At 36.4% G+C, this 20,145-nt stretch overlaps 1 protein-coding gene across 2 annotated transcripts in view; it reads left to right on the top strand.

The window, feature by feature from the left end:
- The window catches only part of plxna3 (plexin A3), a 355,788-nt gene that overhangs the window by 12,506 nt on the left and 323,137 nt on the right, over positions 1 to 20,145 (top strand). For both annotated transcript variants that reach the window (XM_087263713.1, NM_001098489.1), the window contains 1 exon segment: positions 14,934 to 16,217. Coding sequence is in view for 1 of the 2 variants with exons in the window: in NM_001098489.1 (NP_001091959.1) it covers positions 15,033 to 16,217 (1,185 nt within the window). In the remaining variant the exon portion in view is untranslated.

The following is a 20,145-nucleotide window of genomic DNA, read 5'->3' as shown; positions in this document are numbered from 1 at the left end:
GATCATAGAGATAACCAGATGATCAATAATTCTTGGCTAGAAACTGCAACAGCCGTGGGAAAGGAGGAAAGTTGTTAAAACTAAAAAAAAGTGTTAAAACTTTTTAAAAACCTGAGGGATAAGTGTGTTAAAGCCAAAAAAGGCCATGGCACAAGTGGAGACCAAGGTACACAATTACAGAATATGTTTTTCTACCAGTCATAAATTTAAAACAATTTAATAGTTACAAAATCATAATAGGGAACAAATAATCTCTTCGATAACTGGAAAGGAATATTTGAACCGATCAGTTTACAATTTATAGATGGCCTGTTTTGCTAGGCTTTATTGGGGATAATGTTCAGGAATGTTGGACCATTATTGCCTTTTTAGCACATAAGTAGAGAACAGAAACTAGACAGACAGTGATGTGTGAATTGTGGAGCGGGCTAAATCTAAAAAAACATGTCTATTTTTTTTAGTAAGTGTGCTTTTTTTTTATTAATTTTTTTATTCTTGCCATAATATATATTTGTAAAGCAAACCATGTTCTCTTGTCGTTAATATTTTAATAAACTTTAATAGGTAGAACTGTCTGAGATATGAAAAAAGCAAGTGATGCGTCGGTTTGTTTAAAAAAAATCTTAAATGGTTATATAAATTCTTATAATCATTAAAAGAATTTATTAAAATAATTAGTTTTTAAAATACTGAATGATATTTATGATATGACGTAGTTCCAGAAACTTCTCTTTAATCCATCTGATTTTACGGTCAGTTTCTTTTTACAGCCCCCTGACGTTTTAAAGAATATCACAACGGCGAACGTGGCAAGTATAAAAGCGTCGTCCGTATTTTTTAAATCTCTCAAATTAGGCTAACATAATCTTCCTCCAAAATGTAAGTTCAATTTTTTGTGCAGGTTGTTGACCAACACCCCCATACAGTTTACACACTGCAGGTGTGTTCTGAATTACGAGTTTTAAATGACAGTAAGACATGCTATATATTTTCTATTGTAAAATATTCATTTTAACCATTATAACGACCGATTAAGCATGGACATTTAATAAGTTATGCTTTGCGCTGTGTCCCCGATTTCACACATTACATAATCAAGTGTGTGCAGTTTGCGTTACCTTTTGGAGTCATGCACATACAGTAAAAGTCAGAATTATAAGCCCCCTTTGAATTTTTTTTCTTTTTTTTTTATATTTCCTAAATGATGTTTAACAGAGCAAGGACATTTTCCCAGTATGTCTGATAATATTTTTTCTTCTGGAAAAAGTCTTTTACTTTGTTTTACTTCAGCTAGAATAAAAGCAGTTTCTAATTTTTTAAACACCATTTTAAGGACAAAATTATTAGACCCTTTAAGCTAAATTTTTTATCGATAATCTACAGAGCAAACCACTGTTGTACAATAACTTGCCTAATTACCTTAACCTACCTAGTTAACCTAATTAACCTAGTTAAGCCTTTCAAGGTCACTTTAAGATGTATAGAAGTGTCTTGAAAAATGTCTAGTAAAATATTATTTACTGTCATCATGGCAAAGATAAAAAAAATCAGTTATTATAAATGAGTAATTAAAACTATTATGTTTAGAAATGTGTTGAAAAAATCTTCTCTCCATTAAACAGAAATTGGGGAAAAAATAAACGAGCGGTCTAATAATTCAGGGGGCTAATAATTCTGACTTCAAATATGTATTTTATTAATGGATTGTTTATAAGGACTAAGCTATTAAAATACTGTAATCGACAATTCATTTTTGTATAAATACAATTTTTAATTACAATAACTTAAACTGAAACATACCTTTGTACATGAAAGAGCCAGGTTCTTGGTAACCTTTTAAGACAAGCTCATCGCATCAGAAACGACTCTCGCTTATGACGTCTGCTTTGTGGGCATTTCACCTTGTATGCATCACCGTCGTATTTGTAAACACAAATTTAAATTAATGCTTTTTGTCTCCCAAATTTATATAATAAAGAGAACAATAAAAGAATGTTATTAACCGGTTAACTGGAATTTCAAATAAACGTTTCTGTTCAGAACGATTAAAGTTGATCTTGTTTTCGTTTTTTGTTTCTGTTCCTGCAAAATTTAATTCGTTTTTGTTTTTTTTCTGTTCCTTGAAGCGGTTCAGAGCCCTGATTATGATAATATCATACACTGTCAATGATTTTTTGTAAATGACACCGTATTCAGCTGTAATATGAACTGTATTTTACTCTACACAGAATGTTACTGTATTTTAATGTTGCATTGTGAAAATGTCTATATTTTACAGTAGAGATATACATACAATACTGCAAATATGTATACAGCCAGATAAATGGTGCTGTATGTAATGTAAATGCATTGTTTTTGCTGTAATTGATTTACAGCAAGTTACTGCCGATTTGCTGTTACTGTAGATTCCAAAGGAGATTGTTAATGATTTATATTGTTATTTTAAAAACTCAATTCATCAGTTTGTTTTGCAACAAGAAAATGTGACACCTATTAGAAACACCCAGCCCTGTACTGGCATGAAAAGCTGGTTGTTTTATGGGCTCGTCTCATTAGGATTCCTCCCGGCTTCTTGTTTACAGTTCGGGACGGGCAGAAAGGTCGCAGGGGGCGTTTGTCAGAAATATTGACACGCTTGGGAAAAAAATTGCAGAGTGCCCAAACCGTCTGTCACGTTCTCAAATAAATATTTGTTTTTGGTCGGCCTGAAGATTTGCCAACTCCTTCATTGCTTAGACATTTTTAATGTGCTGATGGATGCGAACGCTTTTGGCCACTTTTTATTTTCTTGCAGATTGCTTGTGTTTGCTTTATTTGTGCTTCTATTCGATTGGATATTTAGTACAAATGGTTTCATTTTGACATTATTTAGTTTTTGCAGAGTTCTTTTGTTACCCACACTGTGTTTAGAATTATGAGACCAGCAAGAAACACTGGACAGACAGTTCAATTATAATGATTTGCTGTTAAGATGTACAGTAATGCTTGGATCTGAGCTGATACCCGCTGATGCTTTATGTGACTGACTCTTCACATTTTTTAAGTTTACATTGATAAGGAACATATATAAAGAGTTCAGGTCTAACATGGTGGCTCAGGGGTAAGCACTGTCACATCATAGCAAGAAGGTCACTGGTTCGAGTCCGGCTAGGTCAGTTGGCATTTCTGTGTATAGTTTGCTCTTGGTGCTCCGGTTTCCCCCACGGTCCAAAGACATGTGCTATAGGTGAATTGAATAAACTAAGTCGTAGTGTACGAGTGTGAATGAGTGTGTATGAATGTTTCCCAGTGCTGGGTTGCGGCTGGAAGGGTATCCACAGCGTAAAACATATGCTGGAAAAGTTGGCGGTTCATTCCACTGTGGCGACCCCTGATGAAAAAAGGCACTAAACTGAATGAAAATTAAGCTCAAATTCAAAATCCTCTAAATGCTGTCTGAAATTTTCTTCAAAATGGAGCATTTTTATCTGGCTTATTTCACTATTATGGAAATAGATACGTTCTTTTCATGGCCTTTAAAATTAAATAACTCAACATACAGGACTATGAGGAAAAATAATTTTTTTTGATAAAAAATCTCAGATGACACTAGGAGGTTTTTGCATCTCTATTGTTCATATATATATAAAAAACTATAGTAGGCACAATAATAATAATAAATAAATAAATAAATAAAAGCTCCTCTCTCTCTTAATTAAAATTAAAAAATTGCTTTATTGTCATGACAAATGTTACAAATGTATTGCCAAAACATTTATAAAGTTTACATAAAAAACATGCATGTATATAAAAAACATGGTAAACATGTAATGGTAAACAAGGTAAACAGTAGTAGTGAAAAAAATAGATTAAATAAAATAATAATAATAGTAACTGAATAAACTGTACATTCAACAGTATTAACAGTCAACATTTTAGGATAAAACAGTAATAAATGATAATAATCTGTATATTTGAAGTGATTCATTTAGAACCATTTAGATGCGTGTGCGTACGCATGTAAAAAAACAAAAATAAAATAGATAAAAAAAGAATAATCTAATATAATAATTTAATATAATAATAAACATTGTAGGAAAAGCAGTAAAAATAAATGATAACAATCTGTATATTTGCAATGATTCATTTAGAACCATCTAGATGTGTGTGCTTAAATAAAAAAATAACCTAAAATAAAATAAAATAGATTAAAAAACTAAATGTTGTAGTAATAATAATAATAATAATAATAATAATAATAATAATAATAAACATTTTAGGAAAAACAGTAATAATAAATGATAATAATCTGCATATTTACAGTAATTAATTTATAACCACCTATTAGTCTGTGCGTGTGTAAATAAAAAAAATAAAATAAAAATAAAATAATCAATTAAAAATAAAATATAAAAATAATATTAGTAATAATAACTCAGCATAAACTGTACATTAACGATCTACATTTTGGGTTAAAACTGTAATAATAAAAAATAATAATCAGTTTACAGTGATTTATTTCTAACCATCTTGAAGTGTGTGTAAATTAAAAAATAACAATAAAATCAATAAATAACGTAATAATAATAGTAATAATAATAATAACTCAAAATAAACTACATTTAACGATCTACATTTTGGGTTAAAACAGTAATAATAAATGATTATAATCAGTATATTTGCAGCAAATTTTATAATTAGTATATTTATAACCATCTAGGTGTGTGTGTGTGTGTGTGTGTGTGTGTGTGTGTGTGTGTGTGTGTGTGTGTGTGTGTGTGTGTGTGTGTGTGTGTGTGTGTGTAAATAACAAAATCAAATAAATAAAAAACGAAATAGTGAAAAATAATAAACAAACATTTTAGGAAAAACAGTAATAATAAATGATGATAATCTGTATATTTACAGTGATGATTTAATTATAACCACCTAAGTCTCTCTCTCTCTCTCTCACTCTCTCACTCTTTCTCTCTCTCTCTCTCCGTCTTCGTCTTCGCCGGGTTCAAACATTCTGCTTAGGCATTCAGCTTTTTCACTGGCACCAGCCGGCTTCCACTGTGCTAATGAAATTACTGTGATTGCTGTTCAATAGCTTCTCCTGCGAATCAGGGAATGTATTACAATACGTCATTATAATACAATGAGCAAGGATTTTTTGGGGTGGATTTTTAGGAACCTGAAGGCTGCAGTGATTTTTCTGGCATTGTTAAATTACAGGAATCTTTCAGAGGTTTGCTTTTATTAGATGCTTTCTGGGTAAGCGTTCTCATTTTGCTGTGCAGATCTCGTTTGATTTCTCTAATGAGTGATTGTGTCAGCAATGTTTTTATATTGATGTTTTTCATTTTACTTGAAACTGCATGTTAGAGGTGTGCAGGATTAAAATAATATCTTGATTTATTTATTTATTTATTGATTTATTTGTTTATTAAGGATAATAGTGCTGACTAGTACCTTTCCTGGATTAGACCTGTTGTGAAAAAAAAAAAAAATTGCACTTAAACCACTACAACTCTCTGATTAAATGAGAGATTTGTTGAGTTTTTCATTTAAATAATTTGATTAAAATGTCTGACCCAGTTAGACCAAACAGTCAAACACAGAGAAACACCAGTGTTAGGGTGCTTTCACACCTACACTTTTGTTTCAGAACGTATCTCGTTTGCCCAGTTAGCGCGGTTCGATTGGCATATGTGAACAGGGCAATCGCACTCTGTTCCGCGCCAAAGTAATCGCTCCGAGATCGCTTGAGTGAGGTGGTCTCGGCTCGATTGAAACGAACCTTGGAGCGGTTCGATTGCAGTGAGAAAGCGATCCGATCCGAGCGCGGTTATATTACAGTGTTTTATGGATATGTAATAGGCTTACGGCTACATGAAGAGAGAATTATGAGTAGGGCGGGAAGTTTCGCGAGTCTCCGGATGCCCGCAAACGAGTGATGATCTCCCGGTAATCTCGCGTCTCTCTCCCAGTCCTCAAATAGGCATCTCGCACACCCTTCTCACCCCTCCCCACCGTGTCTCTCCTCAGACACGTCACGCGCGCGCACCCTGTCAATCACCACCAAACCACCATCTCTCCTGACAGCTGAGCGGGACGCTGCAAAATAAACCCTGACACTCTGACCAATGTAAGTAGAGTTTACTCGCACGTGACTTGTTTTAGCTCTTTTAGTCCGATTAGAAACTTTGCAGTGTGAAAGCGAACCCCTCCAAGAGCAAAGAGCAACAATGTAACAATTTTAATCTCTGTTTCGGAACAACTGAATCGATTCACAGGTGTGAAAGCACCCTTAGTCTCAGATGCACAAATGTTTTTCTCAGACTGCTCACATGATTGTTTTTATACATTTTTATACAATATACACACTCTATAAGCTGCCCTGGAGCTTATAGAATAACGGCAAAGTTTAACCAATGTGAATTTAAAGTTTACTAATTGTATATGTTTGTGCATTTTTTTTTAACCTTGTGAGTTTAAAACATTCAGGCTCAAGAAAGAGTTGCAATTGTAACATTTGTAAAGATTAATTTATATATTTATTTATATTAAACCCTGCAAAATGATAATGGAAGGACTACAGAAATATAGGTGGCAAATTGTTTCTTTCTAAAGTGACATTACCGAATTGGCATGCATAAAGCTGCATTTATAGGGTGTGTTCACATCTGTAGATTGATTGTTTTGTTCTGAAACTAGGATTAAATTAGTTATAATGTTGCTGAGTTTGTGTTTATATGTCATGGATTGCGCTCAGCTATTATACGTCATTATTTTTATTTATGATGATAAGCTTAAAGATGCACTTTAATTTTGACACCCACAGACATCGTCACCAAATTTAAATCTGAGAGGTCAGACTTTTTTCATACAGAGCTTCTTTTCAGTTGTCAAGTTTTATAAAAATCTATTTATTGAATTATTCAGTCCATTTAAAAAAAAAAAAACGTTGGCTAGAATTATGCATTATAGGCTGAAATTATAAAGAGAAGTAACAAATGAACAGAGACTGCAGTCTGATTATGAAGCGGATCAATGTTGATCTTTCCTTCGAGGTGTTGGTGCCAAAATGAGTGAAACAATGGGCCTAATACAAAATTTTAGAAAATTAAAATGTGGAAAAGTTATGAGATGGTAATTTTAATTTTCCTAACGGATAAACACCACTAGGTAATATTTCAGCATGCTTTCGCATTCGACGTGAAATGCACATTTACTGATAGAAATGACATCTCGCACTACTCATCATTCTCTCCTCATATATATGGCTATAACATATCCACAAGACTCTGTGATATTGACCTTATTCTAAAGTGCGGAAGTGCACCTGATTTTGCGATTGTTTTAGAACTTCCGATTCATTCGCCTTTGGAGAAATGATTAGGAATAATAAGCGGCAGAAAATGGTCAAACTACTTGCTCTACAAACAAATGTTTACATTATATGCAGACCAAGTACAATAATATGATAAGAAAATATCAGTTTGCAACATCAAGCAGCGTAACGAGCTGTTTTTAACATCTAAAAATGAATGGAAGTGAATGAGGGCCTACTCACACTATGCCATCCGTAACGTGCCCAGCCTCGTTTCCCGGATCGTTTGAGAAGTGTGAGTGCGCTGAATCGGGCTCAAGCATGGTTCACTTGGCCGGCCCTGGCCCGGTTGGAAGAGGTGTGCCTGAGCCCAGTTCATTTGGGCTTTGGCACGGTACGCTTGTGTGTGAGTGCAAAACGCGCCAAAGCCTGAAACTGAAAGCGAGACGTGACTTTTAAGGCACTGTTTCATATGGATTTATTAATAATTCTTACTGTTCAGTGAACCAAACTGCCGTAGTTTATTAAAGACGCAAACCCCTCACTGCACGACAGCTGCACGGCTTCAGCAGACCTCCTCATTCCTGCAGCACGAGGGCTTTATGATTGTTTATGAGCGCCAAAAGTGGCGGATCTGTTCAGCGATAAAACGATACAACTAGAGAAATCTCCAATGTGCTGCTGAGTGAGAGAGTGCTTCTCACTGAACAGCGCAGCAGCGATGACGTAAGCGTGCCGAAGCTCGTTTGTGGTGTGAGCGCGGGCTGTCGGGGGAGACGGGAGGGGGGACAAGCGTGCTTTGGCCCGGTTAGAGGCAACTGTACCTAATGTGAGTACGGCCTGAGACCGGAAGTCTCAAGGCCAAAAAGATTCAAATGGCTGCGCCCGCTCGTCAGGCAAGGAATAAGGTGAATAGCTTGGTACGTTAGTTCGTTGGATCGTTTTGCTTTCTCACTACAATCGATCAGCTCCTGAGTTTGTTTCAATCGAGCCAAATCACCTCATTCAGGCGTTCTTGGACCGATTGGATCAGAGTGTGATTGCTTAATTCACATATGCCAAACAAACCACGCTAACTGGGCAAACAAGACAGGTTTCGAAGCAAATGTCTAGATGTGAAAGCACCCTTAGTCATTTTTGTGGATCTCTCTGAACCGGAGTTGTTTTGACAACTTTGTCAACTTTTGTGATGTGGAATCTGTCCAAAATGCAAAGGAGGAACATTTCCCTTTTACACCATTGTTGTTATTCTAAAACCAGCAGCATGTGTGAAATGTTCAGCACTAATTCAAATGTTTGCATGCTTTTTGCACGTTTCGCTTAATTGTTGTTAATTGCATTATGCGGGTTCCTTTGGAATATGTACGACAGCATGTTTCAGATGATAAAAATAATTATGGGGTTGTTGATACAAAGTAGCTACACAGAATTAGATATCAGGGTTTTTAGGGTTTTTTGTATTGACCATACTTTGAGTGCATGTTGCCCTCGACGATTTCGAGTAAGACTTCTCTGTCCTGCCAGATGCGGAAAACTGTAGTGCTTAGGTTGTGCTTGAAGTGAAGCATTATTCTGCCTGTGTGTGTGCTTAATGTGGGCCCTTCCTGACCCTTCCCTTCCTTTTCTCTTTGGAGAGCGAGAAAGAGCGAAAGAAAGGGAGACAGACAACAGAAGCCATGCAGACCTCTTTCATTCCTGCTGTTCTGCCCAGTGGGGGGAAGCAGTGATTGAACAAGCAACCCATGTGTTTGATCTGCAAACCGCTTGTGTTCAAATTTACAAGAGAGAATGAAATGGCGCTACAGCCTCTTGCTGTATTTTGTTGGTTTCTTTATGTATTTTCATTGTCATTTTGTCTTGCTTGGGGTAAAAATAAGCAGTTCCTTAGTGTTTTGAATGATGGAAATGATTGATTTTCATAATGTGGGGTTAAGAGCTCTACTTGAAACTTTTGATTAGTTCATTTTAAGGCTGACAAAAATCCCATACCATAAGTGCATCTTGATGAATATATACATCATGAAATGGTACCATTTCTGTAAATTAAATCAATTAAAAGTGTCAAAATGGACCACATGTACAAGACTATTTATTTTTTTCACACTAAACTATACATTCAGAAACATACTCATCAATATTTGATCTTTTTTTGCTGAATTTAAAACTTCTGGGCCGATGTTTGTTTAAAAATGTAGAAATCTAAGATAAATTTTAATTAAGTACAAAACGCTTTCAAAAACGAATGAATTAAAGCTTTAACACAAAAAAAACAACGCTAAATGCAATGCAAAATGTAAACATTGTATTAAGGCTGATTGAAATCTGATATCATGATATAAGTAATCTTATACATCTTGATAACTATATACATCATGATACAGTACCATTTCTGTAAATTCAATCAATTAAGTGTAAAAATTGACCACATTTACAGGACTGTTTATTTTTTTACACTAAAGTACTTTTTTTTAAAAAACATACTTATCTATATGTGACAATATTTTTTGCTTTATTTAGAACTCCAAATATTAATTAAATACAAAAAGTACTTGTCAAAAAACTAGCGATTATAGCTCCAACATAAAAAAACAACGCTAAATAAAATGCAAAATGTAAATGTTTTACTTTCAAGATCGCAACTTTGAGAAGGGTCTAGCTGCAGACTTTGTGCAGATGCAATCTTAGTTGCATGCAATGTTTTTGAAAAGGCTCACATAAAGACTGATGTATACTTTTGCATACCGCACGCGTATGATCTGACACAGTCTTGCCTGCTGCTCCGATGCTGATGCGCACCTCTCAAAAAATGTACCTACACTTTGCAAAGACGCATAGTACAATCTTTGTGATTGGTTGGGATGGTAGTGATGACAAGCGTGGGCAGCGCTGAGAGCCGCAAGCCCGATGGAGCGAGTGGTTACAAGTGTCAAGTATTGTGAGCAAGCTCCAGGTGGAAACTTTTGTTTTGTGTTCACCTTATGATACAAGTTGTTGCACATTATCCGGTTTCTGTGTTTTAACCAGGGCTGTGCAATTAATTGCATTCGCAAAAAAATCGCAACTTAAGCACACGCAATTTCTAAATCGCATAAGGCTGCAATTTTTATCTATTAATTTATTTCTAATTTTATTCAGAATATGTTCTTGTGCGCATGATTTTAATATGTTAACCAATCAGAGCTGACGCAGCGCACCGGGCAGTTACAGCTAAGCTCAGTAGGAGAAAGATTTTAACCAGCTCGCTCTGCGCATGACGAAGTTATGTGGGAAAAGCGAATAGGAGAGCAGGAGTAAAGTACATAAAATATGGTTGCAGGTCAAAATAAAAATGATTTGATGGCAAAGTGAAATTCAACGACAGTCGTTTGGGAGTATTTTGGATTCAGGAGAGAGGATGTCACAGAGCATAGCAATTTGCAGGACTTGTGAAATGATTATTCCAACAAAATGGAGCAATACTACAAATCTGCTCCAATGCTTAAAACAGAATCATAAAAAACTGCATGATCAATGCATGTCGACAAAGTCCATCAAAACAAACAAAAGCACACATCGTCGTGCCTTATACTGACGCAATAGTTTTGTTAAGCACTTCTTGTGCACTTAATGCATTTAGAATTTGTGTATGTAGCTTGTTTGAAAGAGCAAAAAGAGTTGCCAAAATCGCAAATAAAATCGCAATCGCAATATTCGTTCATAAAATCGCAATATGATTATTTTGTCCATATTGCACAGCCCTAGTTTTAACTAATTGTAACATTCAAAAAAAAAAAAAAGCCCCTGAGAAGAAACTCAACACAGGAGCATTAAAACCTTTTGCCAGCTAGCTTTTCCGGAAAGTGTTATTGCAGAGCAACACAAACAGATCACAGAAGTATAAATGCACGACTACATGCAAGACAGGCGCTGTGGGTCACGCCGATCACTCGACGCAGAAGTATAAATCAACCTTAACTCTACCCCTCAGAGTGACATCACTAGCTCCATTGTGCGTTGTGCCTGACATTGCATCTCTGCGAAATGCAATCGCAGCTTGCATCATAAAGGCTACATCCAGATACTATTGCAACTTTTTCACCATGCTGTTATTCATGTTTTTGTCTGCATTCTTTAATGGCATGTAAATATTGCGCTCAAGTAAAATTATGAAAAAGTATTACCATAAAATTTATTTTGTGCATACAATATATTATCATATTGCACGACCCTAGTTAGAGCTGCACGATTAATCAAAAAAAGATTGCGATTTCGATTCGACCCCCTAGATGATCTTAATTCAGCATTTCTACGATTCTGTCAATCATATTTTTACATTCAGGAGAGAAGCAAACGCAGCTGCATGAGTCTTTTCATTGTTTCACATATGTTGCTTAGCTAAATGGACACCTCCAAATGATGTTGAAAGAGTCAAATAATGTATTTTAAAGGTATAATTCACCCAAAAATGTCATTTTTGTCTTATGATGTATTCGCGGCTGGGAAATCACAAGTGACGTGAGCTGCCTGCTACCACAGAGAGGGCGGGAGCCCGTCCTACTTATCAATGATAGACACTCACGTGTCTACTTTAGTGAACAAAACGTGCATAGGCTCTGAATAACAGGTAATAAAGTTGTAAATAACATTTAGTTTGTGGCACAGAGTGATCGTTTGAGAGCCGCCCGCAAAGTATGAACAGCAGTTAACAGTGAAAATGAAACCGAAAGCATGCACATGATTTAAATAATCATATCGCGTTTTAGAGTCTGATAATGACAAATGTCTGATTTTACCAGTGAATAAAATGGTCTAATAATGTTGTCAATGACAGATTGCAAGTCTTAAACATAATAATTCAATATCAGAATTAGTCCCAAATTTCTAATAAATTACCAAATTGATCTTAATTAAAAAAAGCTGTATTATTTTTATTCAAGTGCAGTTCTTATGGAGTGGTCATGGAAATCTGTTTGGCAAAAGTATGGGAGATGTACATTATTGCATTTAAATAATTACCATTATACAATTGTTAGACGTTTGACTGGCATAGCTTCTGTTTTCTGCCCTTTTCTCCTCCAAATCACAAAGGCTTCTTAAAGTAACCAGAATCACTTAATGCAGTCTGAATCAGTACCAGAATCGTTAAATTCCTTACGATTCCCATCCCTGTTCTTGCTGTCTGGTTAAGGGCTGCTTCCTAATTAACTAATGCGCTTGGGATTAGTGCTTGCAATGACCATAAAGGTTTATTAGCAATCCATTGAGTGAAAGGAGTGGGAGTGACAAGGCTTGGCACTAACAGAAGCCACTCGATCAATACATACCCCCCAAAATCCCCTTACCCAGCTGTCACGCACTGGCTCACGGTCCACTCTGAGTCACTAATGCCTCCAAATGGAGAGCAAGCAGGGGATGGATTGAGTCTTCGGCTGAAGTGCTGAATTCTTAGAGTTGGGTTTAAAAATCAATCATTGTTGAAGTTATTCGTACTTGAGCTTGGTGAGAAACTGCAAGAATGCCTCTTGCGCATGTGTATAAAACAGATGAATGCATGCAAGTGATGTTTACTCAACCATAAACCTGGCCTGTCCAATTGCATAGCAGTAATAGAGGAAGTTGGATGTATTTTATGGCCAACAAAGGTGCACGTTTTATCAATTGTAGTCATTCCCTGGGAATCAATCGCATGATTTTGACACTCTGTTGTTGGGGCTACATTGGTTATGGTGAAACCTGCTCAAATATTTCATGATTTTTATAGTACTAAGCTAATAAGCTAGGGCTGGGGGATTTCGCAAAAAAAAATTATCACAATAATTTTTTTTATATCAGGGGACATCGATTATAATCACGATGAATGCCCTATCCTTATATCTATCATTTTAAAGGATTTTTAGCATGCCAATTACTTTGTGCAGCTGATTGAACACATTATGTGAAATGTTTTAGCTGCCTGACAATAAATAAAAAAATAAACAAAAGAACAATCTTAATTTAGCATTTTCTCTTCAAGTTTTCAACAACCAAAGACATTACTCTACAAGTTATTGTATATTAATGTTCAACAAATGCCCTTAAATAAAGCAGCCGGCAGTTTACAGCTAGCATCAAGTGTTTTTGAGATTGTGTGGTCTGTTATAGTGTCTTTCCATTTTTTTTCCTCATAATGTAGGGTTTTCGAAAATGATGGCATGAGACTCATTGTTTTAAAGTATGAAACAGGTTTGCTGTGTTGCCTGTTTTTAATGACATGAGTCGTCTGCGCAGTTTGCAGTGCACGTTGCTCTATTTCGTGTCGGATTGCAAAAAACTATGTAGCTCCAGACTACTGAAGTTTAGTGACACTTCTTGTCAACAATGTCTGTAACTGTGACCTAGGACTGGGTTGATAAACGATATTATATCGAATCCTGATAAAATTTATGTCAATAACAATGATGGACCTTTTTACTCTTTTTTGATATAAGATCCAATCAGACATAGGGGTGCAATGATTAACCATTTTTACTATTAAACACACTTTCATTTGTCACATTTAATTAACCGTAAAGGCTTCTGAACACAACAAAAGTGCTGTAACTAAAAGTTATGCCAACTGTCGGTGCCAGTGGTGTAGTACATTGACGCATGTGCTCCCGGTGACCCGAGTTCGATTATTGCCTCGCAATCCTATGCTGATCCTTCCCCTCTCTGCTCCCTATGCTTTCCTGTCAATACTCTATACTGTCCTGTCCATTAAAGGTGAAAACGCAGAAAAAATAATTTTAAAAATAAAGTTATGCCAACTGCGCTAGTTTAAAGTTCCAAGCTTGTACACTTCATGTACACACTGCATTAAAGGCTGATTTTTAACTAAGGGCCTTTCATGTATTCTGTCTTTAGTATGCACAAGTTTGTTATTTCCAATGTAGGCGCGTGGCTTGATCACATATTGGCAGTGGCACCACGTCCTCATGCTTTCCAGGCTCACCTAGTTGAAAGGCGCGAGTGCACCGCGAGTCAGCTTCGAACTTTGTATGGAATATACACACTGATTGTATGGCTGTAAACTTGTACTATGTGCGGTGTCCGGAAGTGAAGGCTGCAAAATGCCTGCGCAGAGTTACGCACAATGTATAAACATCATTAAACACTTATCAAACTGTCATTGTTTTATCGAGAAAAAAATTATATATATATATATATATATATATATATATATATATATATATATATATATATATATATATATATATAGAGAGAGAGAGAGAGAGAGAGAGAGAGAGAGAGAGAGAGAGAGAGCTTATTATCGTTATTTAATTATCACCCAACCTTACTACAAGCCACTTTTGCATATCCTTTCAAGGACTTCAAGCTTTAAAAACAAGTACTATTGCTATTAGGTGCATGATGCTTATCGTTATTACAGCTTTGGAAAGAGTTTGATAGGATCAGGCTGCATAAGCTATATAAGTGCAAACCAGCAAGAAACATCTTGCTTGATTTTAAGGGTCAGAGAGTTGGTCAAAAATACTTTGTAAAAACATCGCCTCAGAGGACAAAAATGGAATTGTAAAGTATGACCTTTTTAATGCAATTAAACTTTTAGAGATAAGACTTTGCTCAGCTTGCATAATCCATCTTCAAACACTCTAAACTTTTTTTCTCTCTTTCGTTGCAGACATGAACCACTGAGACAGCAAAAGTAGAAAAAGCCTGGAATACGCTTGAGGGAAGAGCTTCGTCTCGATCCCCCTCCACAAAAAGAAGGTCTGGAATCATGAGGTCCTTGTGGCTGCTGGTATTTTCCTTCTCTGTTTTGACTGGGACCAACATGGCATTTCCAATGATTCTGTCGGAGCGCCCTGAAGTCACCGGGAGCTTCAAGGTTAAAGACACGAGTCTCACTCACCTCACAGTGCACCGCAAAACTGGTGAGGTGTTCGTGGGTGCTATAAACCGAATCTACAAGCTTTCTGCCAATCTCACCGAAACGCGTTCTCACCAGACCGGTCCCGTGGAAGACAACGCCAAGTGCTATCCACCCCCCAGTGTACGAGCTTGCACGCAGAAACTGGAGTCTACAGACAACGTCAACAAATTGCTGCTGGTTGATTATGCGGGCAACCGTCTGGTGGCCTGTGGAAGCATCTGGCAGGGCGTGTGCCAGTTCCTGCGGTTGGAAGATCTGTTCAAGCTTGGTGAACCACATCACCGTAAAGAGCACTACCTCTCGGGAGCCAAAGAGTCTGATGGGATGGCTGGAGTCGTGGTGGGTGATGATGAAGGAGACTTGAAGAAGAAAAAGAAAGGTGGCAGTCGACTCTTCATTGGTGCTGCAATCGATGGCAAATCAGAGTATTTTCCAACCCTCTCTAGCCGTAAACTGGTGGCGGATGAGGAAAGTGTTAACATGTTCAGTTTGGTCTACCAAGATGAGTTTGTGTCTTCTCAAATCAAGATACCTTCAGACACCCTCTCTCAGTATCCCGCATTTGATATCTACTACGTCTACGGGTTCTCCAGCCGGACTTACATCTATTTCCTCACTTTGCAACTGGATACTCAGCTCACTCAGGTGGATGTGACGGGGGAGAAGTTCTTCACCTCAAAAATAGTCCGCATGTGCTCCAATGACACTGAGTTTTACTCCTACGTAGAGTTCCCGCTTGGGTGCACCAAGGATGGCGTGGAATACAGACTTGTTCAAGCTGCCTACAAGCATCGTCCTGGAAAGATTCTGGCACAGGCTTTGGGCCTGTCTGAGGATGAGGATGTCCTGTTCGTGATCTTCTCCCAGGGTCAGAAGAACAGGGCTAACCCACCGAGAGAAACAGTGCTGTGCCTCTTCACACTGCACCAGATTAACCTGGCCATGCGAGAGAGGATCAAGTCATGCTACCGCGGAGAGGGAAAGCTGTCTCTGCCGTGGTTGCTCAACAAGGAGCTGCCTTGCATTAATACGGTGAGTCTTTTATGTCTTGTTTTAAGTATTTTTTTTTCCAGCTAAGCATTCTTGATTTTGATTTTGCCAATGCATGGATGTGTCCACTGGCCAACAGTTCCTTTTGTTGGGGAAAGGTTTGCGTTAGGCATATCAGCAATGCTAATATTCTTATCAATCTTTTTGGTTTTTGGAATTAGAGTTTAGGTAGTAGTTAATCAAGGATTTGGGCTATGTTGTCTCTCAAACCAACTGGCTTTACTTGGCAAAATCACAGTAAGAAATGACATGTTCAATGATCAATGCTGTTTGTGTGTTGTTTTTTATTACCCGTCAATGTTTTCCTTTGCCTAATGCACATACTATTGAAACTAGAGGTGTGAACCTACACTGTTCTTAAAGTTTGGTTCAGTTACGATTATCATGTCATCGATTTAATTTAATTTGATCTCTCTGTCCATCACTGTGCATTGACTATGCTTTCAATATTTTACTTCACAGCACAGGAATTCTTGTAATAAAATGTACACATTTATTTATATATTATTTGTAATACAATTTTATTCTTTCATACAAACAATTAGATATATGAACTGTACCTTTTAAAACAAGTACATACACAGATCAACATAAGCATTTGTAGCAAATAAACAAATGTAAATATCCTGCTCGCTTTTCTGAGCATAGTCGAGCAAGTTTTTACACCCCTATGACTGGTCACGCGCTCAACAGAATGGGCTAGGATTGGCTCTAACACTCTGACCTTCCTGATTCTAATGCTTCTGTGTCAGTGAAAGACTGTCCAGCAAACACACATGAAGTGAATTGGTCAGAGTTTCTGTGTGTTTAAGTAGTTAGTGTGTTTTAATTACTCGCGTTCACCCTCTTCGCCATAGTATTCTACCACAATATAGCACATATGTGATAAATGATGTCACATCTGGTTAGAATATATTACTGAACCGATACTGAATTGTCTGCATCGTGTTGCACCGAAGAAACAATTAATTTTGACACCCCTAATTGGAACCCTACTGCTTATCCAAGATCGGCTCTTTGTTTTTTTGTTGTCTTTTGGTAATGTCCAAATTGAGAACACCTTAACTGTGATTTTACACAAGTTTTCTACCATATAGTCTGCCTCTGGAAATCATTTATTTGTGAATCCTTAATATCTGTTTTCTGGAATTCAGACTGCAATATTGGTGCAGTATTTGTTTAATATTTTATTAGTATAAAAAAAAAACATTCGAAATTGCGATTTTAGCAAAGAAGGCTTCAGGTTTACCAATAATATTCAGTATCACTTTATTTTAATGGTCCCATTAACGCATTTTTGTTAAAATTAAGTAACATTGATTGGATCTACATGCCAACTAATTTTTAATAGATTATAAATAGGCTGTCAGGTTGAGATTAGGGTTGGGATTAGTGTTAGTTGACATGTACTTGTTGTTCTTATACTCAGTTAAATGTCTGTTGAAAGAGCAGATATTAAGCAGACAGTCTATACATACTTACATGAGAAGTAATTGGCGTGTCGTTGCAATGCAACTTTTAGTCAACAAAATGTGCAAAAGGGACCTTTAAAAATAAAGCATAACCCAACATTATTATTCTTGTAATCAATCTTTTCTGTCAGCGGTATAGCGAGGGATACCCAATATTGGTCATAGATCTTGGTCATTGACTGGATGTTGTCTAGAATTTTTTGTTTTTTTTTTGTTTTATTAAAATCTCTAATCATGAGCCTAACTATATCTAAGCCCTAAAATCAGAGATAAATAAATATTTGATAATGTTTTTAATGCCCTAATCCTAAAATCTGCGTTGTTAATTGCAATGCTATTCTCATGTTGATCCAGGAGCATGTTTTAATCATGCTATAAAAGGGTGTTTAGGTTCACTGTGGGTGTCTGTCCTGTAAAAGATGGTTTCTGTCTTGAGAAAAGAACAGACCTTTAATCTGGTGCCTGTTTTGTTTTCTATTGTTGTTCCTGCAAAACTAATTTGTTGATGCTATACATGATTCCCATTGACCTAATTGTGACGCGTTGCAGACTTTTCAGGAATGTCTGTGTAGGGCAAACTGTCTAACATGATTACACATCTTAATCTGATGTAATGTATCTTTGATGAAAAATCTATTTAAACCAGACAGGGTGGGAAGCAATAGCTTATTATGAGAGAGATGAAGAAGGTGATGGCTAGACATCAAAATCAATACGCCTCTGACATTTTAAACCGGTCAAGTGTACCACACGCAGTCTGCCTCTGGAAAACCATTTATTTGTGAATCTTTAATATTTGTCTCCTGTAATTCAGAGTGCAGTGACAGATCACATATGTGATTTTAAAATATTTATCTAATCTCCCATGCAGCTAGCTATTTCTGCAGTTGCAATTCCTTTGCTATAGTGCTGTCAAAAGTATCGAGTTTGCTACCAGTCAGTACTGAAATTTTAAAAACGTCCATTTGCCATTAATATTTGAGCGCAGTTGAGTATTGGCCATTGTGATTGTGTCTGTGATTAGCCGTAAAGGTCATCAGTTCACCACTCTTTACAACTGTTCACCGAGTCAAAACACAGATATTAGCCAAATAGATCATTCAATCCATCAGCAGATTGCTCCTATGTTAGTTATGCCTAAGAGTGGTAAACTGATGACCTTTAGGGCCAATCACAGTCAATTCGATTAACCATGTGAACACAATGGCCAATCAGCTGTGTTTTAAAAAAAATCGCTTAAATGTAAAAGTGTTTTTTTAAATAACTATACCGATTGGTACCAAACTCAATACTTTGCAATAGTGTTTACGTCAACTACATTGCAAAAAAAAAAAATCTAAAATAAAAAAGCGTTTTCTAGACAAGTAAATGTTATTTTTTTTACTTGTCTTGAAATTGCCTTTTTAATATAAGAATTTCTAGCTATTTGAAGTTATGATCACCAGTGATCGAGTAGCTGCAGAACTACGAATGCCATTACATGGACTATAAGATCCAGTCATGCACTGCACACACACACAGGGTTCCTAATCCTGTCTGAAGCTGCTCATGGACTGATTAAAGACTATAAAGATAACACACACACATTGTTGCTGAGTCTTGTTTATCTGTCAAGTTAACATTACGAGGCGTTTACTTGCCTTGTCCTGACATATTTTTGACCTTAGCCTTGTTTGTTTGTTTGTTTGTTTGTTTATGTTACCTGCTACCTGCCTGTATTGACCATTCACCCGTTAGCTCCTGATTGTGATCATTGTCTGTCTGACAATTCTCTTTATAATAAATCCTGCATTTGTATCCGCACTGCATTGTCAGCGTCTCCCTTGTGACATTTCGCCTAGAACCAACACAAAAACTTGAAGAGCTGGGTGTAGTGTAGTTAGGTGTTGTTAATTTGGTGGTTAAAGATAAAAGTTTTGTAGATGGATTATTAATAAAAAGTTGGGTTAGCAAGGCACAATACCAATATTTTATACCATCTGTGCTTTTATGTGAAAGCAAAATAAACAGCAAGCGTGGCAAAATGCATCTGTGCATGATTTTTAAAATGAAGCTTTGATAGATTATACAACTTAGTAGTCGATTAGTATTTATATAATAATATTCAGCAGGTTGCAAAAGCCAGTGCTGATTGCATGCACATTCCTACAACAAATGCTGAGCATGCACAGCTAAGGAAAAAGGGCGCATTTAAGAATGTTTATGCTGCCACATGATGCTGTTTTGTACCATTATTCAAGTTTATTTCTGTGTATTTGAGCAAGGCAAATTAATTATTGATCTTTACTTTCGAAATTCTGATTATCTAACATTTCTTCCTCAAAGAATTGATTCAAAATCTGACGAACAATCTTATCTGAAGTTTGCATATTTATGATGGCAATTTGAAGTTGTTGGTTCTGTGATTTCCTAATTTAAAGATGAGCGTAAAATGCACA

Source organism: Danio rerio, chromosome 8, assembly GCF_052040795.2.
Source record: "Danio rerio strain M-AB ecotype USA chromosome 8, GRCz13ab, whole genome shotgun sequence".
Taxonomy (NCBI): domain Eukaryota; kingdom Metazoa; phylum Chordata; class Actinopteri; order Cypriniformes; family Danionidae; genus Danio; species Danio rerio.
Note: the sequence above shows the minus strand (reverse complement) of the source record. Positions and strands in the feature narration are given on the sequence as shown.